The 23,818-nt window shown below is 50.5% G+C and overlaps 2 protein-coding genes across 3 annotated transcripts; one reads left to right on the top strand and one right to left on the bottom strand.

The window, feature by feature from the left end:
• The first annotated feature begins 10 nt into the window (after positions 1-10).
• NUDC (nuclear distribution C, dynein complex regulator) lies at positions 11-14,091 on the top strand. Its single transcript, XM_072827633.1, has 9 exons — positions 11-222; positions 2,326-2,403; positions 10,503-10,706; positions 10,796-10,861; positions 11,924-12,043; positions 12,120-12,314; positions 13,170-13,253; positions 13,336-13,454; positions 13,816-14,091. The coding sequence occupies exons 1-9, from the start codon at positions 142-144 to the stop codon at positions 13,865-13,867; spliced, it is 999 nt and encodes a 332-aa protein (XP_072683734.1). The 5' UTR covers positions 11-141; the 3' UTR covers positions 13,868-14,091.
• On the bottom strand, positions 13,859-23,818 carry KDF1 (keratinocyte differentiation factor 1). Of its 2 annotated transcripts, none has more exons than XM_072827632.1 (4): positions 23,675-23,818; positions 16,954-18,021; positions 16,420-16,494; positions 13,859-15,969 (listed from the first exon to the last, which is right to left on the bottom strand). In XM_072827632.1, the coding sequence occupies exons 2-4, from the start codon at positions 17,987-17,989 to the stop codon at positions 15,887-15,889; spliced, it is 1,194 nt and encodes a 397-aa protein (XP_072683733.1). In that variant the 5' UTR covers positions 17,990-18,021; positions 23,675-23,818; the 3' UTR covers positions 13,859-15,886. The 2 variants fall into 2 exon arrangements, with proteins under 2 accessions (XP_072683733.1, XP_072683731.1); XM_072827630.1 differs by having other exon boundaries at positions 23,614-23,732.

Here is a 23,818-nt window from a genome sequence, read left to right as displayed (position 1 = left end):
CGCGGCGCGTGCGTGTTTCCGGCTCCGCTGCGGAAGGCGGACGGCTGGAGCGGTTGGGCCGGACGCGACTCTAAGGAGCCGGGAGAACGCGGGACGCGAGCGCGGAGCTGGGCCCTCGGAGTGTGGCGAGAGGCCGGCGCGATGGGCGGAGAGCAGGAGGAGGAGCGGTTCGACGGCATGTTGCTGGCCATGGCGCAGCAGCACGAGGGCGGCGTGCAGGAGGTAACGGCCCGCGCGGCGTCGGCCTGGCCTGCTCCTACGGCGCTCGCCCGCCCGCGCGGCGCTGGCACGCTCCCTCCGCTTCCCTACCCTCGGGGGCCGAGATCCACCTCTGGGCCTCGCGGGTTCCTGGGATCCGCCTCCATCTCTGCGCGCCCCCAGCTTCCGGTCTGGCCTCCCCGCCGCCCTTAAGGCCTCAGTCGTTTCTGTGCTGGGCCCCCCGGCGCCACTCAGGAGTTCCTGTCTTAGCAACTCCTGCGTCTCCGAACGCGGCCCTGGAAAACCCGCAGCGCCCCCCTTATCCCGTCCCCCCCGCTCTCACACATGCTTCCGGCCTCGTATCCCTACTGATGGCCGCCCCCGAAGAGCAGTTCTTAGGATGAACCATCCCAGACTTTGGCATTTGCATCTACCAAGACCTGGACCGAGCTGACGAATGCTTGTGGGGGGGTGCGGGGGTGGGGCGGGGCGGAGTGATGTTAACACGTGGTCCTTTCAGGCCTAGAATGGGGAATAGGAAGCCTGGGTTCACCATTTATCTCCACCACCTACCAGTAAGGGGCCTTTCCATATCAGCAAGCCTCAGTTCCTTTTGTCTTTGAGGCAGCCACAAGTCTCTTCTGAGTAGTGAGGAGAGTAGTGTCTTGAAGTAAAGGACAGTAAGGAATTCACAATAAGCAGGTTTGTTCATTCAACAAATATTTGTTGAGTGATGTGTGTCAGATGCTCACCGGATTGGGTCCTGGGTGTATATGTGAGCAGAAGTCTATCCTTGCCCTGATGGAGCTTGGAAAGGCCCTTTCAAAAGCACAGTTCATGCGTACTGACCACACATAACACAAAGACGTACTGGTATAGATGCTGGAGTTGGTGTTTTGGACCAAAACCATGGAAAGTTAGAAGTAGAAAAGCCTATCAGGATCAGTTCCAAAACTCTAATTCTGAAGAGAAACTGAAGGAACTTGCCTCAGATCACCCAGCAGGTTCCTGAATTAGGACCAGATTCCTTAGGCCAGTGTGCTGGTTCTGTGTCTCACTGGGAGCAAGTTTTCTTTGAGCTTTCCATTCCCATTCTTTTAGCTGGGCACCGGTGGAGACCAAGGACTCTCAAGCCCTTTGAGGTGGGAAGAGTTACTACTTTGCTTTTGTGTAAAGTTTCCCTCTCCCATCCTCCTAAATTGTTGATCCCAAATAGGATTCGGAGTGAGTTCATTTTTGAATGAATCAAAAAATTATCTAGAAGTAGAAACTCAAACCATGAAGATAAAGTCTAGCATCAGAGTTAGAACCACTCATTTGGGCAAGTAAAAGGGCTTGTATATGCTAACTCTAGAACACCACTAGATCATTTCATTCAGCAGAAGATTTACTGAGCATATACACTGAGCCAGATCTGATGCCAGGCTTTGGGGATGTAGACAGAATAAGCCACAGTTCATGGTACCTATGTGTGAATCGTTCACTCTGGCAGGAGGTCTCTTGCTCTGGGCCAGACATTGCTAAGGCCCTCACCTCCATTATCTCATTTAATTCTCACAAGATCCCTAGAAATAGGCTGGCTGCTATTTCTCTTTTAGAGTTAAGAAACTTCCCTAAGGTGACAGCTAATATATTATCAGTCTGATAATCAAACCCATGTGCTTAATTAACCACTTGGATACTTTACTGTACCAGCCAGAGTTAGTTGGTTTTAACCTTTGAAGTGGCTCCCCTCTTTCTGGCTCTGCCCTAGTAACTCAGCCATTGCCAGTCTGGATGGACTTTTCACTGTCTGGAAGGAAAGCTGGGCCTAGGTGTTTTAAGCCCTGGTTGCAGAGGAGTGTTCTGTATCTTTAGGCTGTTTCTAGAGCCACAAGGAATGTGAAACACAGGCACACATACACAGGAGATGGAAATCTGCCTTTCTGGCCACCTAAATCAGGTTAGGTTAGGCCTCCTAGTGGAGGTGACTAAAGTAGAGCCTGCTGGGGAGCCTGTCTTGTCCAATGAGAGGCTTAGGAGGAAACTACCAAGTTTCTGACTCCCTCCTGGACTAGGATCTGGTTTCTGGGCAGCTGAGGGCTCCCTGGGGGCATCTCCACAGCTTCAGTCTTCTCTGTTTTCCAGCTTGTGAACACTTTCTTCAGCTTCCTTCGACGCAAAACAGATTTTTTTGTTGGAGGAGAAGAGGGGATGGCAGAGAAGGTGAGTGTTGGGGCCTGCTGTCCCTTTGGAACCTGTTTCTTCATAAGGAAAGCACATGTAATCTTCCTTTGGCATTATAACAACCTTCAGTAAAAGTAAAATGCCAAGGGTAAAGAGTCAGGGAAAGGAAGCAAGCTGTCATGTATTGAAGCCCCTCTCCTTGCCAGGTACTTTATCTACTCCTATTTCCTGTGATCCTTTAGCAGCTTGAGAAGGCCAGGTGTTACTATTCCCATTTTGCAAATGAAATTGGCTCAAGGGGTGTTTGGCACTTTGTCCAAAGTCCTTTTTTTTTTTTAAGCTTTATTATTTGAGAGAGCGAGAGAGGGCGAGAGCATGTGCATTCATGCATGCACATGAGCTGGGTAGGAAGGGTAGAGGGAAAGGGAGTCTTGAGCAGAATGTGGAGCTTGACGCCAGGTTTGATCTCACAACCCTGAGATCACAACCTGAGCTGAAACCAAGAGTGGATACTTAACCAACTGTGCCACTCAGGGAGTAGGATTTTGTATAAGATCTTGAGCTGAATTGTAGAAGAACCAGGGTTCAAACCAGAGTCTGTTGTCAAACTACCTTCTGCCCGACACCATGCTTCCTGGTTCCTTTTCCATTGAGGAAGTTTTATCTAATTACCTAGCTGGAGATGAGAGTGGAAATTGAGAGTGGAAATACAGGAAAACTTAAAACCATTTAATCCCAGTCTTCCCAGATACTGTGACCCAAAGTTCATAGATTTGGGGATTGCGTTTTGTGCTACAGGCTCTGAGACCTTGAACTTCCTTTTGATTCGTTAGGTTTTAATTATATTTTTGAAGATTGGTAAGTCATGAAAATGGTAAGTCATGAAAATGTTACCTCACTGAACAAATATTTTTAGGACCATAATGTTTGTTTTTACCTAAAGAGACATAGTAACAAGAAGGAGTTTTGCAAACCGCTTTCTGTGGCTTCAGGGGTCTGACAAACTGGAGTGCTCTATACTGGATCTTAATGATCTGAGGCTACTCTGTCATAGACACACTAGCCGGGACATGGAGAGTCCCGAGATCTTGGCTAAGCTGTATGGCTTTGTTGATTTCCCACTAGTTCTCTGGTCCTTTCAATCTACATGTCTGCAAAATGGAAGAAGGTAGAATTACCTGTAGGCCACTTCTGGCTCAGATATTCTTCCTGTGTTAGTACCAGCACCTCTTTTTTTTTTTTTTTTTTAAGATTTTATTTGTTCATGAGAGACACAGAGGCAGAGAGAGACACAGGCAGAGAGAGACACAGGCAGAGGGAGAAGCTGGCTCCCTGTGGGGAGCCTGATGCAAGACTCGATCCTGGGACTCCGGGACCATGCCTGAAGCTGAAGGCAGACTCTCAACCACTGAACCACCCAGGCATCCCAGCACCAGCACCTTTTGTTTTTCTTTGGGCCAGACTGCATAATAGTAGTCATTTATTCATTCACTCAATGAATATTTATTGAACACCTAATGCTTTGTTTGGTAGGTATTAAGCCAGACCCTTTAGAATAAAGAGGTGAATACAGAAATGGTCTTTGTGTACTTGGATCTCACAGTGTAGCACCCTGCCCCCATCCCCTAAAAAGTGAAGTCATGGGTGTTAGGGAGAAGTCCTGGAAGCATTAAATGGAGACTAACCTATGCTGAGGGCTCAAGGGAGACTTTGTGAGACATTGGTGCTCGAAGTATGAAGGATGAGTAAGAGCTGGACGAAGAGAGTGTTGAGTGATATGAGGAAGTGGTATTGGGGTGCCTGGGCAGCTCAGTTGGTTAAGTGTCTGACTCTTGGATTTGGCTCGGGTTGTGAGATTGAGCCCCATATCGAGTTCTGTGCTTAGCCAGGAATCTGCTTGACATGGTCTCTCTCCCTCTACTCCTCCCCCCACCTATCAATCAATCAATAAAATCTTTAAAAAAAGGAAGTGGTATCTTACAAGTGTGGGGTGATAAAACCACCACATATTGGATGTCTGCTGGTCCGTCTTAGACCTTGTCATGCTCCTTGGTTCTTTGTTTCATAGAAACAAAGCTCTTTCCCAGGTGGTTGATCAGACCCTTGGGCTGGCAGAAACATATCCAGCTTTCCTACCTGGTTTCCGTTTGTAGCACAATAACTTTTATATTGAGTGCCTACTGTGTACAGGCCACCACATACAGCATTTTCAAGTGCACTAGTTAGGAGCATGGGCTCCGGAGTCAGGCAGATATGAGTTGGAATCCCAGTTCCCCATCCCTTCCTTGACAACTGTGTGGCATTGGGTGAATCCTTTTTTCTCTGAGCCTCACTTTTTCTTACCTGTAAAGAAGTCTTAATCATTACCTTACAGGGCTATTGGGAGGATAAAAAGAAGTCATGTAGATGAAGTGGGTGGCGTTTGAGAATACAAGTTCATCGTCCTTTTTTTTTTTTTTTTTTAAGATTTATTGATTTATTTTAGAGAGTCCATGAGGGGAGGGACAGAGAAAGAGGTAGAGAAGCAAACTCCGGGCAGCCCCGATGGTGCAGCGGTTTGGGGCCGCCTGCAGCCCGGGTTGTGATCCTGGAGACCCGGGATCGAGTCCCGCATTGGTCTTCCTGCATGGAGCCTGCTTCTCCCTCTACCTGTGTCTCTGCCTCTCTCTCGCTCTCTCTGAATGAATAAATAAATAAATCTTAAAAAAAAAAGAGAGAGAAGCAAACTCCCTCCTGAGTGGGGAGCCCAATGTGAGGCTCAGCCCCACAACTCCAAGATCGTGACCTGAGCTGCAGTCAAGAGTCAGACACCCAACCAACTGAGCCACAAGTTCATGATCCTTTTTTTTTTTTTTTTAAGATTTATTTATTTATTTATGATAGAGAGAGAGAGAGAGAGAGAGGCAGAGACACAGGAGGAGGGAGAATCAGGCTCCATGCCAGGAGCCCGACGTGGGACTTAATCCCAGGACTCCAGGATCGCGCCCTGGGCCAAAGGCAGGCGCTAAACTGCTGAGCCACCCAGGGATCCCCCTCCTTTTTTGAACCTCTTGGGGCCAGATGTGTTTGGGGATTTAGAATTCTTTGGATTTTAGGAGGTGATATAGTTACATATACTATACTTACAGTAGTTTAACAGTGGAGTAATGTATGTAATGTATGCTCCATGAGTTAGGAGCAGCATCCTGTAAAGAAGCATTAGTATTTCTGTAGAGAAATGTATATCAATATTCTTACCAAGTGGGAGATATGAAGACTATAATACCTTCGTGTCACAAACTTCTAAGTCCAAAAACACTTTTATATTTTTTTTATAGCTTTTGAGGCTAGGAATTATGGATAAAGGATTGTGGATTTGAGGAAAGCCATATGATCAAATCAGTGTTATTGACATAGGAAGAGACAAATGGAACAGTGAAACAGAATAGAGAACCCAGAAAAAGTCTAACACAGGAGAATTCAGAATATGCTAGAGTAATTCAGTTCCGTACCCAAAAGATGATTAAGTCGTTGCTGCTACAACTGGCTGTTTTTTTTGTTTTTCTATAAAGAACCAAAAGTATACCATCTGTTTTATTCATATGTAAAAATAAATTGCAGACCAAGAAGGGTCTAGTAAGGAAAGCTAGGAAACCGTATGATCTTGTGTGGAGGAGGCTTTGCAAGATTACAAACGTGGAAGCTGGGGCACCGGGTAGCTCAGTGGTTGAATTCTGCCTTTGGCTCAGGTCATAATCCCAGGGTTCTGAGATTGGGTCCTGCATCAGGCCCCCCATGGGGAGCCTGCATCTCCCTCTGCCTATGTCTCTGCCTCTCTGTCTCCCATGAATGAATAAATAAAATCTTTAAAAAAAAAAAAAAAAAGGAAAGAAACCTGGAGGCCATAAGGGAAAAAGTAGCTTTTTACCTCTTTAAACGTTAAAGATTTTGTGGGTCTGACAAAAGAGACATACAGAGTTCATTGGAAAACCATAGATTTGGAAAAAATGTTCAGTGCAGAGGACAGAAAATTTAATGACTGATTCAATATGCAGGAACTCTTGTAAATTGACAAGAAAAGGATAAACAGAAAAATAGGCCATTCCAAGAGCAGATCCAAAGAAATTTGAAAAGATCTCCAATTTGACTAGTAATCAAGGAAATCTAGGAGAAATAAACAGTGAGATGCCCCTTTTTTCCTGCCAAAGTGACAAATAGAACCCCCCCCGCCCCGAAACCAATTCTTAACAGGGCTGTGGAGAAAAGGGTAATTAATCTTCAGATATTTCTGGTAAAAGTGAATTATTGTGGCTCTTTAAAAATCTTTTATTATAAAAGATGCTCAACATCATTAATCAGAGAAATACAAATAAAAGCATGCTGAAATATCACCTCACACCCATTAGGATGGTTTCTGTAAAAAACCAGGAAACTCCTAAGTGTTGGCAAGGGTGCGGATAAATTGGCACGTTTGTGCATTGTTGATGGGAATATAAAATGGTGCAGCTGCTGTAGGAAACAGCATGGCACTTCATCAAAAATTAAAAATAGAACTACTGTATGGTCCAGCAGTCCTGCTTTTAGGTACATACCCAAAAGATTTGAAAGCAGGTTCTTGAGAGATTTGTACATCCATGTTATAGCAGCATTATGCACAGAGCCAAAAGATGGAAGCAATCCAAGCATCCATCGATGGATGAGTAAATAGTGTCGTATATATGTATAATGGATCTAAAGGAATATTATTCAGCCTTTTTTTTTTTTAAGATTATTTATTTATTTACTCATGATAGTCACAGAGAGAAGAGAGAGAGGCAGAGACACAGGCAGAGGGAGAAGCAGGTTCCATGCCAGGAGCCTGACACGGTACTCGATCCCGGGACTCCAGGATCGCACCCTGGACCAAAGGCAGGCGCTAAACCGCTGAGCCACCCAGGGATCCCCTATTGTTCAGCCTTTTAAAGGAAGACACACACATAAGAGCACTCATTGAGGGGATCCCTGGGTGGCACAGGGGTTTGGCGCCTGCCTTTGGCCCAGGGCGCGATCCTGGAGACCCAGGATCAAATCCCACGTCGGGCTCCGGGTGCATGGAGCCTGCTTCTCCCTCTGCCTGTGTCTCTGCCTCTCTCATTTTCTCTCTCTCTCTCTGTGACTATCATTAAAAAAAAAAAAAAAAAAAAAGAGCACTCATTGAATGATTTCATTTATATGAAGTTCTAGAACAGGAGTGTGTGTTCTCTCTTTCAGATGTTTTGGGTTACACTGCCCCACCCCAGCCCCTGCCATATTCAGGTTAAATATCTCTCAGTGTCTCTCCTGGCAAGGCTGATGGGGACCACTCTTTACTCCCTGATCATCCGGCCTAGGTCAGGGAAAACCTGTGTGTTCAGGTATGCCCATTTAACAGTCTGAGACCTGTCTTCTAGAACTAGCCCAACTGTCCTTATCCTTTCCCCACTCTGCTGGGCTGTGGTTCCTAAAGAGGTGTCCAGTGACAGATGCTTGGCTCTCTGACAGCCTGCCAGTTGACACCACTGAGTAGGCTATACACCACCAGGGGTCTCTGCCTGGGTCTGGGCCTAGGTAAAGCTGGGAGGAGGAGATTGGGAGGAGGGGTCAGAGGCTGCTCTGATTGGCCCTTGGTTGTGCCTGGTGGTTCAGCTCTGCCCTCAGCTAACCTCCAGGAGCTAGGAAGGAACAGGACAAATGGGATGTAACATGATTCACTGGACCTGGGAAGAGGGAGGGCCCTGCTCCCGCCTCCCCTTGGCCACTGGTTGGCAAATGGCTTGAGTTCAAGGTCTTCCTGATTAGGGATTTGGGACCAAGGCCCTGTGGTGGAACAGCATCTACTGGCGTAATTGTCTCATGACTGATTCTATTGATAGCAGAATGGCCTGCGGGTGACCCACTTATTTTTCATATGTACCCCATTTTGTTAACTCGTTTGGTTTGGGAGATGCTTTGGGCGCCGTTCAGCCTTGCAAAGTATGGAATTACCACAGTGTGGCATGAGGTGGGGAGTTCCGAGGTAGCAGGAAGAATTGACATCAAATGGATAAGAAGCCAGGGAACATTTACCAGAACCTACATCTAGGAGTCCATTCGTGACTTTGGTGACCCTGAGCCCCACCTAGGTCTCAGCTCTTGCAGACCCTTTCCTCCCTCCAGCTGTGGCTCAGAGATGTTTGGAAGATGGTATTGACCATCTGATTGACCACTGATCATGTGCTGAGTGCTCTGCAAGGCCTCTTCCAGGTGTGTGGGCTGACATGGTTGGGCTTTCTGTGTTGGATGTATTCCTGAGCCTACTGAAGGTGAAGAGATGATGTTCTGGAGACATTGGAACTAGTCCTAGAGGATGAATGGGAGATTGCCGGGTGACCTGGGAGTAGGGACAAGGACATTCTAGGCAAAGAACAGCTTATGCAAGATTGCTTTTGAAAATAATGAAATAGAAGCACAGAGTGATGACCTCAGGGTCACATAGGAACAAGGAATAGTCCGGGAACTCTAGTCTAGGTGTGACTCTCATGTCTGCTTGAGACTTGGGCAGGAGGGCTTGTTAAAAATACAGATTGGGACGCCTGGGTGGCTCAGTGGTTGAGCATCTGCCTTTGGCCCAGAGCGTGATCCTGGAGTCCCGAGATTAAGTCCCACATCGGGCTTCCTGCATGGAGCCCGCTTCTCTCTCTACCTATGTCTCTGCCTCTCTCTTTATGTGTCTCTCATGAATAAATAAATAAAATCTTTAAAAAGAAATACAGATTGCTGGGGCACTGGGGTGGTTTAGAGAGTTACGTGACCTGGCTGACTGTTGATATCAGCTCAGGTCAGGATCTCAGCCCCCTGTGTTGGGCTTCATTCTCAGCAGGGAGTCTGCTTCAGGATTCTTCCTCTGCCCCCCTCCCTCTGCTCGCACACAGATGCTGTCTCTCTCCAAATAAAAAAAGTCTTTAAAAAAAAAAATATATATATATGTATATATATATATATATATATATACACACACACACATATATATATGCTGCTGAGCCCTACCCAGAATGTCTGATGCAGTAAGTCTGAAGCAGGGCCAAAGTTTAGGATTTCTAGCAAATTCTGGGTGATGCTGGTGCTGTAGGTATGGGGTACCACATTTGGAGACCTGTTGGTATAAACAGGTGAGCCGTCTCTCCCACTGCATTTTTTATAGCAGAGAATGTGCTTGTCCCCTCGCCCGATCAGCTGACACTGGTTTAGCCTCAACCAGGCAAGGGATGTTGGGCAGCTAACACTTAGTATGTGGCTGTGATATGGCAGGGACTGTGCCAGCTTCTTGGTAAGTGTCATGTTCAATCCTCATTACAGGTGGGAAAATAGGGCTTAAAAAGTGTCAAAGTTGTTCACTTGTCCAAGGCCACACAGCCAGATAGTGACAGTGGCAGTAGTATTACTATATATTTATTATATTGGGCAGCAGGGAGCAGGATGCAGGTTGGAAGCATCCTGGGGAGATAGTAGGAGAGGAGGGACTTGACATTGTTGGCCTGTAGGCTGAGGAGAGGAGGAACCTAAGCTCCTCCCTCAAGAAAGCTATTTCTGACTCCCTGCTACCATGGCAGTCCTGGGTGCAGTGCTGAGTGCTGCAGGGCTGGGCCTGCCATCCTGGAGATGGGTACAGGTGGGTAAGAGATCAGTCAGGAGCTGGGCAGTGTGGGCCTGTGCTCTCAGGCGGAGGGTGGAGTTTGGCTTCTAACAGCCCTGCTCTGTAGGGAAGGACTCCGAGCACCACAACCCTATGAGGTTATAGGGATTCATCTTCACAGATGAGGAATCTGAAGCTCTTACAGGTTAAGTCCTTTGCCAAAAATATAATAGCTCATATGTAATAGCCTGGGTTAGAACTCAGCTTGTCCGACTTCACTGTCCCGTGTTTTTTGTCAATAGGTTATTTTTTTTTAAGTAGCCACTGTTTATCCCTCCAGGTACTTTGCAGGTATTCTCATCATAGCTTTGAGATACGTGTGTACAGTGTGATCCCCGTTTTATAGTGAGGAACTGAGGTTCTGAGTACAGTGCCTTGCCCAGGTACCCTAGCACATGGAGGTGGGACTCTAGGCCTTGGGACACTGGCCACTGCTCCAGTGCCTCATCGCCTTCTCTCCCTTCCCCAGCTCATCACACAGACCTTCAACCACCATAACCAGCTGGCACAGAAGGCCCGACGGGAGAAGAGAGCTCGGCAGGAGACTGAGCGGCGGGAGAAGGCCGAGAGGGCAGCCAGGCTGGCCAAAGAGGCCAAATCAGAGACCTCTGGGCCCCAGATCAAGGAGCTGACTGATGAGGAGGCAGAGCGGCTGCAGCTAGAGATTGACCAGGTAAGAGTGGGCTCCCCCAGCCCTGTCCCCATCCCCATCGGCACTGGCAATGAGGATACTCTTTCCAACTGCTGTGCCCTTTGCCACAGAAAAAGGACGCAGAGAATCATGAAGCTCAGCTCAAGAATGGCAGCCTTGGCTCACCAGGGAAGCAGGTGAGATGGACTGGGAGTGCCTGAGACTAGTCAGGACTTGGGAACTTCCAGGGACCTTCTAGCCTTTCTCTATCTCTGGAATGCCTTCCCTTATGCCTTCTCCCTCAGCTTTGGGGGTCCTTCCCACACTTCAAGATCCCACTCATAGACATTGGACCACAAGACCAGGTTTGAAAAAAAAAAAAACCCTGGCCTTAAAGTCTTGGCAGGAGAGCCCAAGAGCCAGAGAGGGCAGTGCCTGGATAAGTATCATTCAGGTGGGCTGGGGTCACTAAGCCCAGCCTCGCCCTCTGTGGTGGGCTGCTCTGATACATCTGGGGGATGTATCAGGGCTCTTCCCTCTTTTTTTTTTTTTTTTTTTAAATTTTGGTCCATCTGTTCTATTTCTTTTTTTTTTAATTTTTATTTATTTATGATAGTCACAGAGAGAGAAAGAGAGAGAGGCAGAGACATAGGCAGAGGGAGAAGCAGGCTCCATGCACCGGGAGCCCGACGTGGGATTCGATCCCGGGTCTCCAGGATCGCGCCCTGGGCCAAAGGCAGGCGCCAAACCGCTGCGCCACCCAGGGATCCCAGGGCTCTTCCCTCTGACTCAAGTCCAGCTTCCCAAACCATCCTTGGAGCATTCATTTGGCTTTCCAAAGTTTCTGGTTTGACACCACGGGTATCAACCCTACAGATACAGAAAAAGAAAATTGACCATTTGGCAGTCTGGTTTTATTTTAAAACAACCGTGCCCATGGCTACCTTGTGACTTTTTGTTTTTGTGCTAAGCTTTCTTTCTGAGTCCCATGGCTTGGGTCCCTAGCTAGGTTCTGTGGGTCCATCTCTATCACTTTCCCCAGCTGTTTTTTTTTTTTTTTTTTCACATGGTATGCTGTTCCTCTCAGCCAGAGATCAGAACCATTTTTTACCTTTGGCTCCCAGTGGGCCATGGAGTGGGCAGGGACCAGGTCTGTTTCATCTTGTGGCTGTATGCCCAGTGCCAGCCCCTGGGCCTGGCTCAGTGGGGTTCAGTCTGTGTCTGTCAGGTAAGTAGCTGAGCACCCCAACTGTGAGCAGGAGGCTGAGGAGGACGAGGAAGAGGAGGATGAGAAAGACAAAGGGAAACTAAAGCCCAACCTTGGCAACGGGGCGGACCTGCCCAATTACCGCTGGACCCAGACCTTGTCGGAGCTGGACGTAAGTGGCCAGGGCTAGGGTTTGGAGCTTAGGGAGCCAGGCTGGGGCTCCTTCTGACTTCTCCTGCCCCGTGCAGCTGGTCTTGCCCTTCCGTGTGAACTTCCGGCTGAAGGGGAAGGATGTGGTGGTGGACATCCATCGGCGGCACCTCCGGGTGGGGCTCAAGGGACAACCGGCGGTCATTGATGGGGAGCTCTACAATGAGGTGAAGGTGGAGGAGAGCTCATGGCTCATTGAGGACGGCAAGGTGGTGACGGTGCATCTGGAGAAGGTGTGAGCGGCCTGGCCTCTTGGGTCTGCGTCTTGTTGGAGAAAGGAGGGGAGGGTTTCTGCTCATTCACTCAGGGACCCTGTTGGGGGCCTTGTAGACATACGAAATCAGCACAAGAGTTTTAATGTAGGTCCGTCCCGTTTTAAAGTCAGGAAAAGGGAAACTCAGAGATTTGCCAGGCTTCTCCCTCTAGGTAGGGATGGAATCAAAATTGAAAGTCTTTGGTACCAAAGCATCTTCCTTACGTTAGGTTTGTACGTGCATTAAATTCAGCAAATAACTTGAAAACCTACTACATGCCAGAGACTCTTCTAAGTGCTGGTGAAAGAGCAATGGACAAAATGTAGAGAATTACCCTCAGAAAGCCTCTGCTCATTCCCACAGCGATGGGACACAAGACACCAGTAAATAAACGTGGTGTCTGTAAAGTGCCATTGGTCCAAGGGAGGCTTCCCCGGAACCTAAGGCCTGTCCTAGCCTACCTGCCTCTTCCTCACCTCTCGGTGCCCTTGTGTCTGCTGTTCCTCCCAACCAGGGTGCCCTGCCATGCTTTTGATTAGCTGTGTTGAGTGTCCCTCAGGCCCGGCCCGGCTGCCACTCTAACTTCTCTCCCCCCTTCCCTGGACGCATAGCTCCCTCTGTACCTTATTTTTGCCCTGATGACACTGATTTGTAACTGTCAGCATGTTTCCCCCAGCCACTGCAGAGGGCAGAGACCTCTCCCGTCTGCACCCTGGGTCCCTACACAGGTCTTCACAGGTCTCAGGTGCAGGCTGTGGAGGAGAGTTGGGTTCTGGAAAGGCGGAGGGGTGATTCCTAGGGTACAGAGGGAGCTACCTTCCCCCCCCTTCACAGATCAACAAGATGGAGTGGTGGAGCCGCTTGGTGTCCAGTGACCCTGAGATCAATACCAAGAAGATCAACCCTGAGAACTCTAAGGTGAGCCCTGGCTGGTCAGGGTGTGGGGTGGGGTGTGGATTGCCCCAGAGCTTCAGCTGTTCCTGTTACTGCCTGCCCTCAGCTGTCAGACCTGGACAGTGAGACCCGCAGCATGGTGGAAAAGATGATGTATGACCAGAGGCAGAAGTCCATGGGGCTGCCCACCTCGGATGAGCAGAAAAAGCAGGAGATTCTGAAGAAGTGAGCAATGCGGAGATGGGGGTTTGGGGGAGGCAGGTGTTGGGCCTGGACCTGGATGATAGTACTTAGTGGGTCACGGAGCGGGACACAGGAGCTGCCCTGCCCCTTCCGGGATGAGGTGGCCGGGTTTATGGATTTATAGTGTGAGCTTGCCTACTCTGGTCACTTTCTGAGGTCATCTTGAGGGCAGAGCCACCTCCGGGTAGGAAGGGATGACCCTGAGGTGCTACCAGTGCCTGGCCTGGCTCCCAAGTTGCTCAGGGTTCTGAAGAAAATTAGACCTGATGTGGGGGAGCTGGGAGAAAGGGGCTCATGTGCGGGACGGGACAGCCTGTTTTAGCTTCTTACTTTCGCTCCCCAGGTTCATGGATCAGCATCCGGAGATGGATTTTTCCAAGGCCAAATTCAACTAGTTCCTGTGTCTGCCTCCCTGAACTCTTGGGGCTGAGCCACCAGCCGTCCACCTTCTTTTCCTACCCTTCCCTGGGACTTGGGGGCCTCAAGGCTGGGGCAGGCATGGGACCCGCTCAGGCACACCGGTCCCAGGGCATCATGGGAGAAGGGCTGGGGCCTTGGTGGGGGGGTGCCTTATCTTCCCCAGTTGGCCTCCTGTTACACATTAAAACTATTTACTCCAGCTGTGTCTCCTCTTCCCTCTGGCCTTTCCTGGAGGGTGGGTGGGGGGCAGGCCTCACTGTGCCTGCTGGGGGCTGGGAGTCCCTCCCAGATCCTGCCATGTGATCTGGAGCAAGTCCTTACACCTCTCTGGAGCGGTTTCTCTTTACTTAAAAGGGAGAATTAAAACAAGGCTTTTAGTCTCTGTGACTGAGCATAGGTGAGTTTTTCTGGTTATAGGACCAGAATAAACGTCAGATTCTTAAGGGGCCCATGACTCAGCAGAACTTAAGACCAGCTGGACCTGATTCCATTTACATCTCTCAGTGTCTCACTGTAGACACACTCAGTCTTGGAGAGGCCTGGCCTTGGATGGGACGGCGGAGCTGCAGGAAAGGGGCCAGTTTGTCCCTGGTACTGGGGCCTATGGTCACAGCCCCTAAGGGGACCGGCTTGTGTGTCTGTAGGGAGCTAGATAAGTAGTTTGGTCATTTTCCGAAAGGGCCTATGAGGACAATAGAAGGATGCTGTGAGGGCTCTAGGTGAGGTAGTGGCTAAGGAGGGGGATCCTGGGCAAGGATGGGCTGGTGGGCTTGCTCTGTCCTCACTGGAGAGGCTGACGACACTCTCCTGTGTGGGAGGGAGGGCTAAGTAGGATCCTTCTGAACTCAGTTAGGCTTGTGTCCAAACAGACCTCACTTCTGCCCCAAGCAGGTCAGCTTGCCAGCTTTGAGGCAAAACTGCCAAGAGGCCAGCTTCCAGGTCCAGAGCCAGTTACTAGCTGTGTGACCAAGTTTCTTGACCCCTCAGAGCCCTAGCCTCACGGTCCATCAAAGAATGAGCCCACTCCAGGGTTGTTGGGAAGGTCATGAAGATTCCAGTAGACCCTAGTGTTTTGTCAGAACCGGGAAGAGGGGGATGGGTCTTCAAGTCAGGCTGGGTGGGGGCTGACCAAGCTCAAAGGATTTGGGGAAGCTGCAAGAATGGCTGGGAACAGGCCAGCCTTCAGGAGTTGGTAGGCCTGCCTAGAAGAACCTCTCAACAGTGATGGAAACCACTTATTAGACCTTTCTCAGGTACAGAAACTACAGAAACTGGCTCTTTACCTGGAACTCAGTGAACCTCATAGGTGGGCAGTCTTGCTCTCATTTTAGCCTTCTGACTGACCCCATAACGCTAAGGCAGGCTGGGCACTCTATCCTGTCTCCCACTCTGTGTATCAGTCCAGCAGATTGGACAGAAAGGGCAGTATCACAGCCGAGATGACCAGGCAGTCATCTACTACTTTTGTACTTGCAACTGTGGTCGTGTTAGTATACAGAACATCAGCCAAGAACCAGTAGAACATAATGTGGAGTGGGCACTGCCCACAGAATTCCAGACAGACCCTGCCTGCCCCCAACCCAATCCATTCAAGATAAGCTTCTGTGAGCTATCACCTTTCCCCCCACCCTCATCCTGGGGAGGAGGAACTTTGTATGATTATGGGTGCATGTAATTGGGGTAGAGCTGGGATTCAATCCCAGAAAGGAACTGTAAGTCTTCGCTTTCCATGATTCGGGCTTCTGAAGACCGAGCAGGAAGGAACAGGCCCAGTCAGGGGTCAGGCCAGCAAGGGAACCAGGGTGATGTGGGCACCGTGGCCCAGTGAAATGCACATGGTTCAGGAACCAGTCAACCGAGGTGGGAGGAGCCAGGGTGGCCACTGCTTCTGGTCTTAATGGCCCAGCTTCCTCCAAAAGGGCTCCTGCTTCCCCTCTTCATGCTGTGGGCTGTACTTCTCCCAGAAGGGGTTGCTTCCCTGGGCCCAGTTGGGGTTAGCAGTACACCTGGAGCAGCGGTGCTCCTGATGAGTCTGTGTCTGTACCCTGGAAGGATGAATCATGGCTGGCTGGGTATCCTAAGGGGAAGGGAAGAGGAAACAGGCTCAGAAAGGGGAAGGAGCTCATCCAGGTACTATGGGCAGGGAGAAGCCTGCTGAGAAGGAACAGAGTGGGACTCAAGCCTGGTCAGTCTAATCTTGGCTGGATGACCCACTCAGCTTCTTGACCTCTCTGAGCCCCAGCCTTACTGTCTGTAAAAGGGTAATGACACCATTCCTGGGGGCTTATGGAGACCAAGAAGGCAGCAGTAGAAAGCACATCCGGTGCCTGTTCATTGCTAGCACATGGCCTCCGCCTTCTTCACTGTCCCCAGTGACTGGGGGGCTTAGGATGGGGTCTGTGGCTGCTCAGGCTTCTGGCCCCTTTCTGATCCCATCCCCACCCACCCTCTGGGAGAGGGGACATGCAGGGGGGAGGGGGGAGCCCCGGGGCACTCCCATCACTGCACTCTCAGGTCAGGACCAAACCTGGAGCTCCATAAGGCCTCAGCTTCCTGGCGATGGCATCTGCAGTAGTCTCCTGGGAGATCTGCACTGTGAGCTCTAGGGAGGGAACAGGAGGGGGCAGTGGTCATTATCACATCCTTTTAGCCCAACCCCCCACTTTAGCTCCCTGCCTGACGAGGGCAGGGTCACCTACCCCTGGGCCAACTTAGAGAACCAATGTTTAAAACAAAGACACAACTTGAGTGTGTGAGTGTGCTCGCATGCGTGTATGTGTGCATCTGTGATAGTGGGCAGGTGTGGGGGTTTTGGTTAGGCCAGGGCAGAGGTCCAAATTCACATGGGTTCCTGGGCTAGGCCTGCAAGTTCTGGCAGGTGACAGCGAGGGGACAGAGGGGCCTCTTAGGGGACACAGAGGGGTTGAGAAAGGGGAGGAAAAAGACAACAGGGAGCAGGGACTGGCTGAGGGGTGGGCCCATTGTGGCCACAACCCATTGCAGCCCCCCTTGGCCAGAGTCTCCTCCACTCTGCCCCTCAGCCGTGTGGAACCCCACCTACCATCCTGGCTGAGCCCTGAGCCCACCATGGTCTCATGGCCACTGTCAGGGGCAGCAGCAGGGGCAGCACCCCGCATGGAGCGCCCCTCTGTGGTCTGCGGGCGGGCTCGGCTCTTGCGGGTACTGATGCGAATGATGCCGCGAACCAGGCGGCCCTCAGCGTCCTGCTCATCCAGGTGGTAGTCCTGGGTGATGCTGCTGATAAGGTCCGAGATCTTACTGGTCTTCTCCAGGAACACAGTGTCTGATGTGCACTTGGCCAGCTCGTCTATCTGGTGTACGCTGAACAGCTCTGTCAGCTTCTTGAAGATGAGCACATCAATCTCTCGGCTGGACATGGAGCCGCTTCCTATCTCGGGCAGGTCCAGGTCCGACTCATGGAAGGAGTAGTACTCTTCAGAGCCCCGGGGGCTGCTGGCAAGGGTGCTAGGCAGGCTGTGCCGCATGGGTGGGGGCTCGGCCAGTGGCTCCTTGCAGCAGGAGTCCGCATCCGGGGCTGGGGAGGTGGCGCTGCGGTAGGGATATACAGGGATGCCTTTGAGCTTGACGTCAGGGTAGCTGAAACTGCTACCCATGGTTGACTTGAGCCGTTGGCCATCCCGCCGGCTGGGAGGTGCGCGGTCGGGGCTGGGGGGCACTCCATTGTGTTCTTTGGCCCAGTTGGCTTCAGCAGCCCCCTCGGGGGAGTCCCCAGCAGATAAGCAGGGACTGCAGCCCCGCATGCACGCCCCACAACGCTGGAGGCAACTCCGGCAGCGACGGAAGCAGAGGGCAGCCCGGCACCAGTCCCACACCCAGGGTCGCCAGAGCAGGCAACAGGCTGGGGGCTCAGCAGCCGACTCAGCAGAGCCGGAGATGAAGGTAAGGCTCTCCGGCCCATGGTGGCCAGGGTCCTTGGGGTCTGGCCTGCGGGTGCGGCGGCTTGGTGGAGGTTGGGACGGCTCATCAAAAGTCTCCAGGCATAGTTCTGTCGGCTGTTCCCAGGGTCCCAAGCGTGGGGGCCCAGATGATGGGCGGGGGTGTCCAGGGCGGGGCATGGCTCATTGCAAGATTTGTTGCAGTCAGGCACCTGTAGAGGAGAGGCCAGGAAGGAGTCAGGTTCAAGGGACAGTTACGCCCACGAACCTTCACCTACTGTCCCTCTCTCCCAAAGAAATTATCTCTCTGGTCCAACCTACATGTGAAAATTTCCCGGGACAGGGTGCCTGGGTGGCTCAGTCAGTTAAGTGTCCGACTCTTGATTTTGGCTCAGGTCATGATCTCAGGGTCGTGAGATCCAGCCCCACATTGAGCTCCGCGCTCAGTGCAAAGTTTGGGATTCTCTCTATCCGTCTTCCTTTGCCCGTCCTCGCCCTCTCAAATTAATAAATAAATCTTAAAAAAGATCTCTCGGGGCATCTGGGTGGCTCAGTGGTTGAGCATCTGCCTTCAGCTCAGGGTCATCCTGGAGTCCTAGGATTGAGTCCCACATCAAGCTCCCCACAGGGAACCTACTTCTCCCTCTGCCTACTTCTCTCTATGTCTCTCATGAATAAATAAATAAATAAATAAATAAATAAATAAATAAATAAATAAAACCTGTAAGAAAAAAGAAATGCCCTGGGACTCACACCCAGGGATGCGGTAGGATGGCTGCTACTGAAAAACCAGAGAATGACAGGCATTGGAGATGTGGGTACAGTGGAGCCCTTGTAGAGTGGTGCAGCTGCTGTGGCAAACAGTACAGCAGTTCCTCAAAAAATTAAACACAGGACTGCCATATGGCCCAGCAATCCCAAATCTGGGTATATACACCCAAAAGAATGGAAAACAGGGACTTAAACAGACATCTGTATGCCAAGGTAACACAGTAGCATATATATATTTTGCAATAGGCAAAAGGTGGAAAAAACCCAAATGTCCATTGGCAGATGAATGAATAAAGAAAACATGATGTATACATATAATGGTATATTATTCAGTCCTTAAAAGGAATAAAATTCTGATATCTGCCATAACATAGATGAGCTTTGAGACATTATGCTAAGTAAAATAAACCTGACACGAAGGACACATGTTGTATGGTCCCACTTATATGAAAAATCTAGGATAGTCAAATCCTTAAGACAGAAAGTAAATGGTGGTTGCTAGGGGCTGGAGGCAGGGGGAAATGGGAAGTCAGTGTTTCATGGGTAGAGTTCCACTTTGGGAAGATGAAAAAGTTCTGGAGATGGATGGTAGTGATGATTACACAACAATGTGAATGTGTTTAATGCCACAGAACTGTATGGTTAAAATGGTACTAAAAAACTTAAGATGGTAAATTTTATGCAATGTATATTTTATCACAATCTCCTGAGATACCACTTTCCAGGGAATGGTCTCCCCCAGTTTATTCCCACTGTTGGTGAGCCTACTCAACAGAGTCTCTGAGGTTCTCAACAAATGCCTTTCCATGTGACTTTCTACAGAACCTGACCATCACTACCTTGCCTTCCCCTCTTCCTTCAAGTCAGACATGGGAGTGTGACAGTTCCCCTGTCAATGTTTCAGTTTGGATCGGTTTTGCTCTCTTAGCAATATTTAACGCCAAGCACTCTTTTGCTTCCTTTGATTAGACAAGAAAGCCAAGCCACAAAATACACCTTCTTTCCTTTCCTGACTTGGTTGCAAGCAAGCTCAGAGCGAAGATTTCATTCATCCCATAATCACTGAGCCTAGGCCCATGTTAGGCACCATAAAATCAAAGACAAATAAACTATGGATCCTGTTTTTGTGACTCACTAGTGGTTTTGTAGGAAAAACAGATGCTTAAAAGCTCCTGAGATAGAACGTGTAGGATATACGAGGCATTATGGGAGTGAATAACTATGCCTGAGGGAGTCAGGGGACATTATATAGCAATATGTGGAAGGTCCTTGATCACATATAGGGGTCTGCCAGGAATAACCTGGATTTCTTTTTTCTTTTTTTTTTTTTTAACCTGGATTTTCTGCAACATTGATCCCTTATCTTTCTATCCTCGATTTAATGGCATTGGGGTCCTAGAACTGGTGATGTGGTGGACATCAGGATATCTGTGTTAGAGTCCCAGTTTTGGCTCTAACAGACAGTGTTTCTGTGGACAAATAAATGCCACCTCTTTAAACAGGGCCACCATCATCTCTCACCCAGGTTATTGTCAAGGCTCCTATTTCATCCTCTTCCATTCCCTTCTACTTGAGGCAGCCAGGGAGAACTTAAAAAATCTGGAGAAAGGGGATCCCTGGGTGGCGCAGCGGTATGGCGCCTGCCTTTGGCCCAGGGCGCGATCCTGGAGACCTGGGACCGAATCCCACGTCGGGCTCTCGGTGCATGGAGCCTGCTTCTCCCTCTGCCTGTGTCTCTGCTTCTCTCTCTCTCTCTCTGTATGACTATCATAAATAAATTTAAACAAATCTGGAGAAACCTGGCAGATTCCACTGTAATCAAATGATCGAAGTTAACGTCACCAATAATAGGATGAACTGACATCATGGGCCTCTGACACTCTACCAAGAGGATATTACATCACTTAAGGAGTGCTTCTGCCTAAAATGTGTAACCTGAATGTAATCATGAGGAGACATCAGACAAGCCCAGCTTAAGAGAATGACAAATAAATGCAATGTGTGATCTTGGACTGGATCCTGGATCAAGAGGAAAAATTGGAAACTGGATGATGTGGATAAATGGTGAAATTTAAAAGGAGACTATATTATTTAATAGTATTATGCCAGTGTTAAATTTTCTGAATTTGATTACTGTGGTTAAATAAGACAATGTTCTATTCTCAGGAAGTACACATTGAAGCATTTAGGGGTAAAGGAGCATGATGTCAGCAAGCTAATCTCAAAAGTTTCCCAAGAAAATCAGAAGGTGCATGTGTCTTAAAAGAGAAGGGGAAGGAGGGAAGGAATGTCGGCCATGGTGTCTGGGTAAGAGGATATGGAAGTTTCTATTCTTACAATTATGGAATCCACCCCCCTGGCCTCATTCGGCACTCCTTCTCCAAAGCCCCTCCAGCTCCCCAAGTCAGACGGGAACACCTCTCCTCATAGCTTTCTGCTGGGCTCTGTCAGCTGGGTTGGCCTTGAACTGAAGATAAGCCTATATGACCCTAAGGGGCAGGGGCTGTGTCTGACTCCCTTCCACCTCATTGTGGGAACAGGGCTGGGCACAGTAAGTGCTTCAGGGGACTGACATGTTCTTTGTGACCTCAGAGTAGAACCAGGACCATTGGGTACAAAAAAAAAGGACTTAGGCTCTAGGCTGACCAGAATGGGGGTAGCAGCAGGCTCGGGGGAGGGGGATGAAATAGGAGATTGCAATAGGTGACTTGAAAGTCTCCCATGGGGACACCTGAGCGGCTCAAAGGTTGACTGTCTGCCTTTGGCTCAGGCCATGATCCCGTAGTCCTGGGATCGAGTCCTACATCGGGCTCCCTACCTGGTGCCTGCTTCTCCCTCTGCCTAGGTCTCTGCCTTTCTCTCCCTGTGTCTCTCATGAATAAATAAATAAAATCTTAAAAAAAAAAAAAAAAGTCCCTCATGATCCAGACAGCCCATGGTTAAAAACCTTTGCCTTGGTTTGAGCAATGTGGGAATGAGTATGGATTCATTCGTTCATTCACTCAGTTAACAAATATTTAGTGAGGGCCTACTGAGTGCTAGACACTATCCTAAATTTGGTGGATACAAGTGGTAAAACAGACAGAACTCCCTAACCTCAGGAGTCTGTATTCTAGTGAATGAGTTGGTTATTGTTTTGTGTGCTGTGAATATATTAAACCAATTTTCACAACTTTATTTGTAGGTATTATTATTGTTGTTATTATTACCATACACTGAGAGGCCCAAATAGGTTAAATATGTTGTTCAAGCCACACATTTATTTGTACCCAAGCAGCCTAGCCCAGATTCTAACCCACTACCTCATTCCATCTATTACTTGGGAGGAAGGGGGCAAAGTGGCCAGCTGCCAGCCCCATGGACAAGCCTATACCCATGGATGGACCACACAGGAAGCCCCAAGTCTTCCAGGCTCAGGCCTTGGATGAGGAGGGCAGGTGCCTCTACGCTGTTTGAACCACACTGAGTTCTGGGGTACCTGGGGTTTGTAAAAACATCAAGGGGTTACTGATGATGGTCTGGGTCACTCCTCTGCCTCCAAGGCTTAAGGATTTGCTGCTATTCATTAAATTCACCCACCAAATGTTTACTGAGCACCTATCATGTGCCCAGCACTGTACTAAATGCTGGGAAACAGTAGTGAATGGGCCAGAAACGGGTCCGGCCCAGGAGGATTTTCACTTTACCCAACAGTCACAATTGCTCTGTAAGTATTCTGTCTCCACTTTATAGATTGGGAAGCTGAAGCTCAGAAGTGACTTGCCCAGAGACACCCAGCTGGAAAGGGATGGAACAGGATTTTGTACTGTGGTTTACCAGACTCCGGAGCCCATGTACTTTGTTTTGTGCCACATACCTGGAATGTGGGTGAGATAGAGGGAAGTGGGGACCAAGACCTAGGTAGGATAAGGACAGTAACTTGTTTCAGTTTCCCCCACCCCTCTAGGTCCAAAACCTTCCTGAAGTCAAACTCAGTCCATTTTTTCCAGGTTCTATCTTCCCCAAACTGTTGCTGCATACCGCCCCCCTTAAACCCTAGGAACACCGGTCACTTGGTTAAGTGAGGGGAGGACCCTTTGACCCTATTGTGACCCGGGGCAAAACTCTTGGCCTCAGTTTTCTCCACTTTAACAAGGGGAGAGATTAGTATCATCCTGGGTCACCGTAAGGTTTAAATGAGATATTGCCTGCAGGTTGCTTAGTGCGGTGCCTGGCACGTGGGAGGGGCTCGGACGCTGGGCGCCCCAGGTCACTGCAGGGATCTTCCCCAGAGTCAGAAGGTCCTAAGCCCGTCCTCACCAAACTTCCCTAGATGCTCTTCCCCCTTCCCTAGTCCCTGAGAAGACGCACACGCGCGCACACACACACACACACACACACACACACACACACACGGGGGTCTGTCTCTGTACCATCCCCCTCCTCCCGATGTTCCCCAGGACAGGCCCCACCCCCGTACCCAGCCTAGTCTTGCACACCCAGCCGACAGGGGCACCCCAGCCCGCTCGGGGAAGAGCCTTCGGCTCTCGCACCCGGCATCCCCGCACCCTCTATTTCCTGCCCCAAAGGCTCAGCCCGCGGCTCCGGCATCCGGGGGCACCTACTCCCGGGGCGAGGGAGGACCAGACCCCGGCACTGCCCCTCCGATTAGCACAGCCCCTACGCCAGCAGTGCCCTGGGGGCGGGCGCCACCCTCTCCAGCTGCAGGGGCCCCCGCCCGGGGGCAGACGCAGCCGCGTGCCCGCCCCGACACCGTTCCTCCGGCTGTGCACGGCCCCCCGCCCCGGCCCGACGCTGCCCCCCGCCCCGGCCCGCCAGCGCAGCCCCGGGGGCGCCCGCGGCCCCCTCTCTGCCCGCCCAGCCCAGGCGCCCGCTCGGGCCGCTCCTCGGCCCGGCCCGCACACCCCGGAAGTGGGAGGGTGGCGCCCGCGGAACCGGCCCCGGGACCCTCCCCCGCCCAGGTGTAGCCTCGGGGGTCTCTCCACACCAGTGTCGCCGTGCTTCGCGCCCCCACGGGCCCGCGCGGGGCTTACCTGTCCCGCCAGGTGAGCCGCCTCCGGCTCGGCCCCTCCCCCCGCCCCCCTTGCCGCTCACCTGGAGCGCAGGTGAGCGTCTCGCGGGAGCGCTGCACGGGCCGCCGCTGGGGACACACTTCCTGCCTCCGCGAAGCGCCGCCGCCGCCGCCGCGCACCTGGGCCGAGGCCCCGCCCTGGGCGCGGGGGGCGGTGGGGGGGCACC

The sequence above is a fragment of the Canis lupus genome, chromosome 5 (genome assembly GCF_048164855.1).
Source record: "Canis lupus baileyi chromosome 5, mCanLup2.hap1, whole genome shotgun sequence".
NCBI classification, from domain to species: domain Eukaryota; kingdom Metazoa; phylum Chordata; class Mammalia; order Carnivora; family Canidae; genus Canis; species Canis lupus.
Note: the sequence above shows the minus strand (reverse complement) of the source record. Positions and strands in the feature narration are given on the sequence as shown.

Bases quoted from the DNA above. Each gene is read 5' to 3' on its own strand.
- NUDC (XM_072827633.1), top strand. From the start codon at position 142: ATGGGCGGAGAGCAGGAGGAGGAGCGGTTCGACGGCATGTTGCTGGCC. The intron at 223-2,325 runs GTAACGGCCCGC...TCTGTTTTCCAG, and splicing joins ACGAGGGCGGCGTGCAGGAG to CTTGTGAACACTTTCTTCAG. The intron at 2,404-10,502 runs GTGAGTGTTGGG...TCCCTTCCCCAG, and splicing joins AAGAGGGGATGGCAGAGAAG to CTCATCACACAGACCTTCAA.
- KDF1 (XM_072827632.1), bottom strand. From the start codon at position 17,989: ATGCCCCGCCCTGGACACCCCCGCCCATCATCTGGGCCCCCACGCTTG. The intron at 16,495-16,953 runs GTAGGTGGGGTT...TTCCCTCCCTAG, and splicing joins CTCAGGGCTCAGCCAGGATG to AGCTCACAGTGCAGATCTCC. The intron at 15,970-16,419 runs GTTTGGTCCTGA...CCTTCCCCTTAG, and splicing joins GAGGCCTTATGGAGCTCCAG to GATACCCAGCCAGCCATGAT.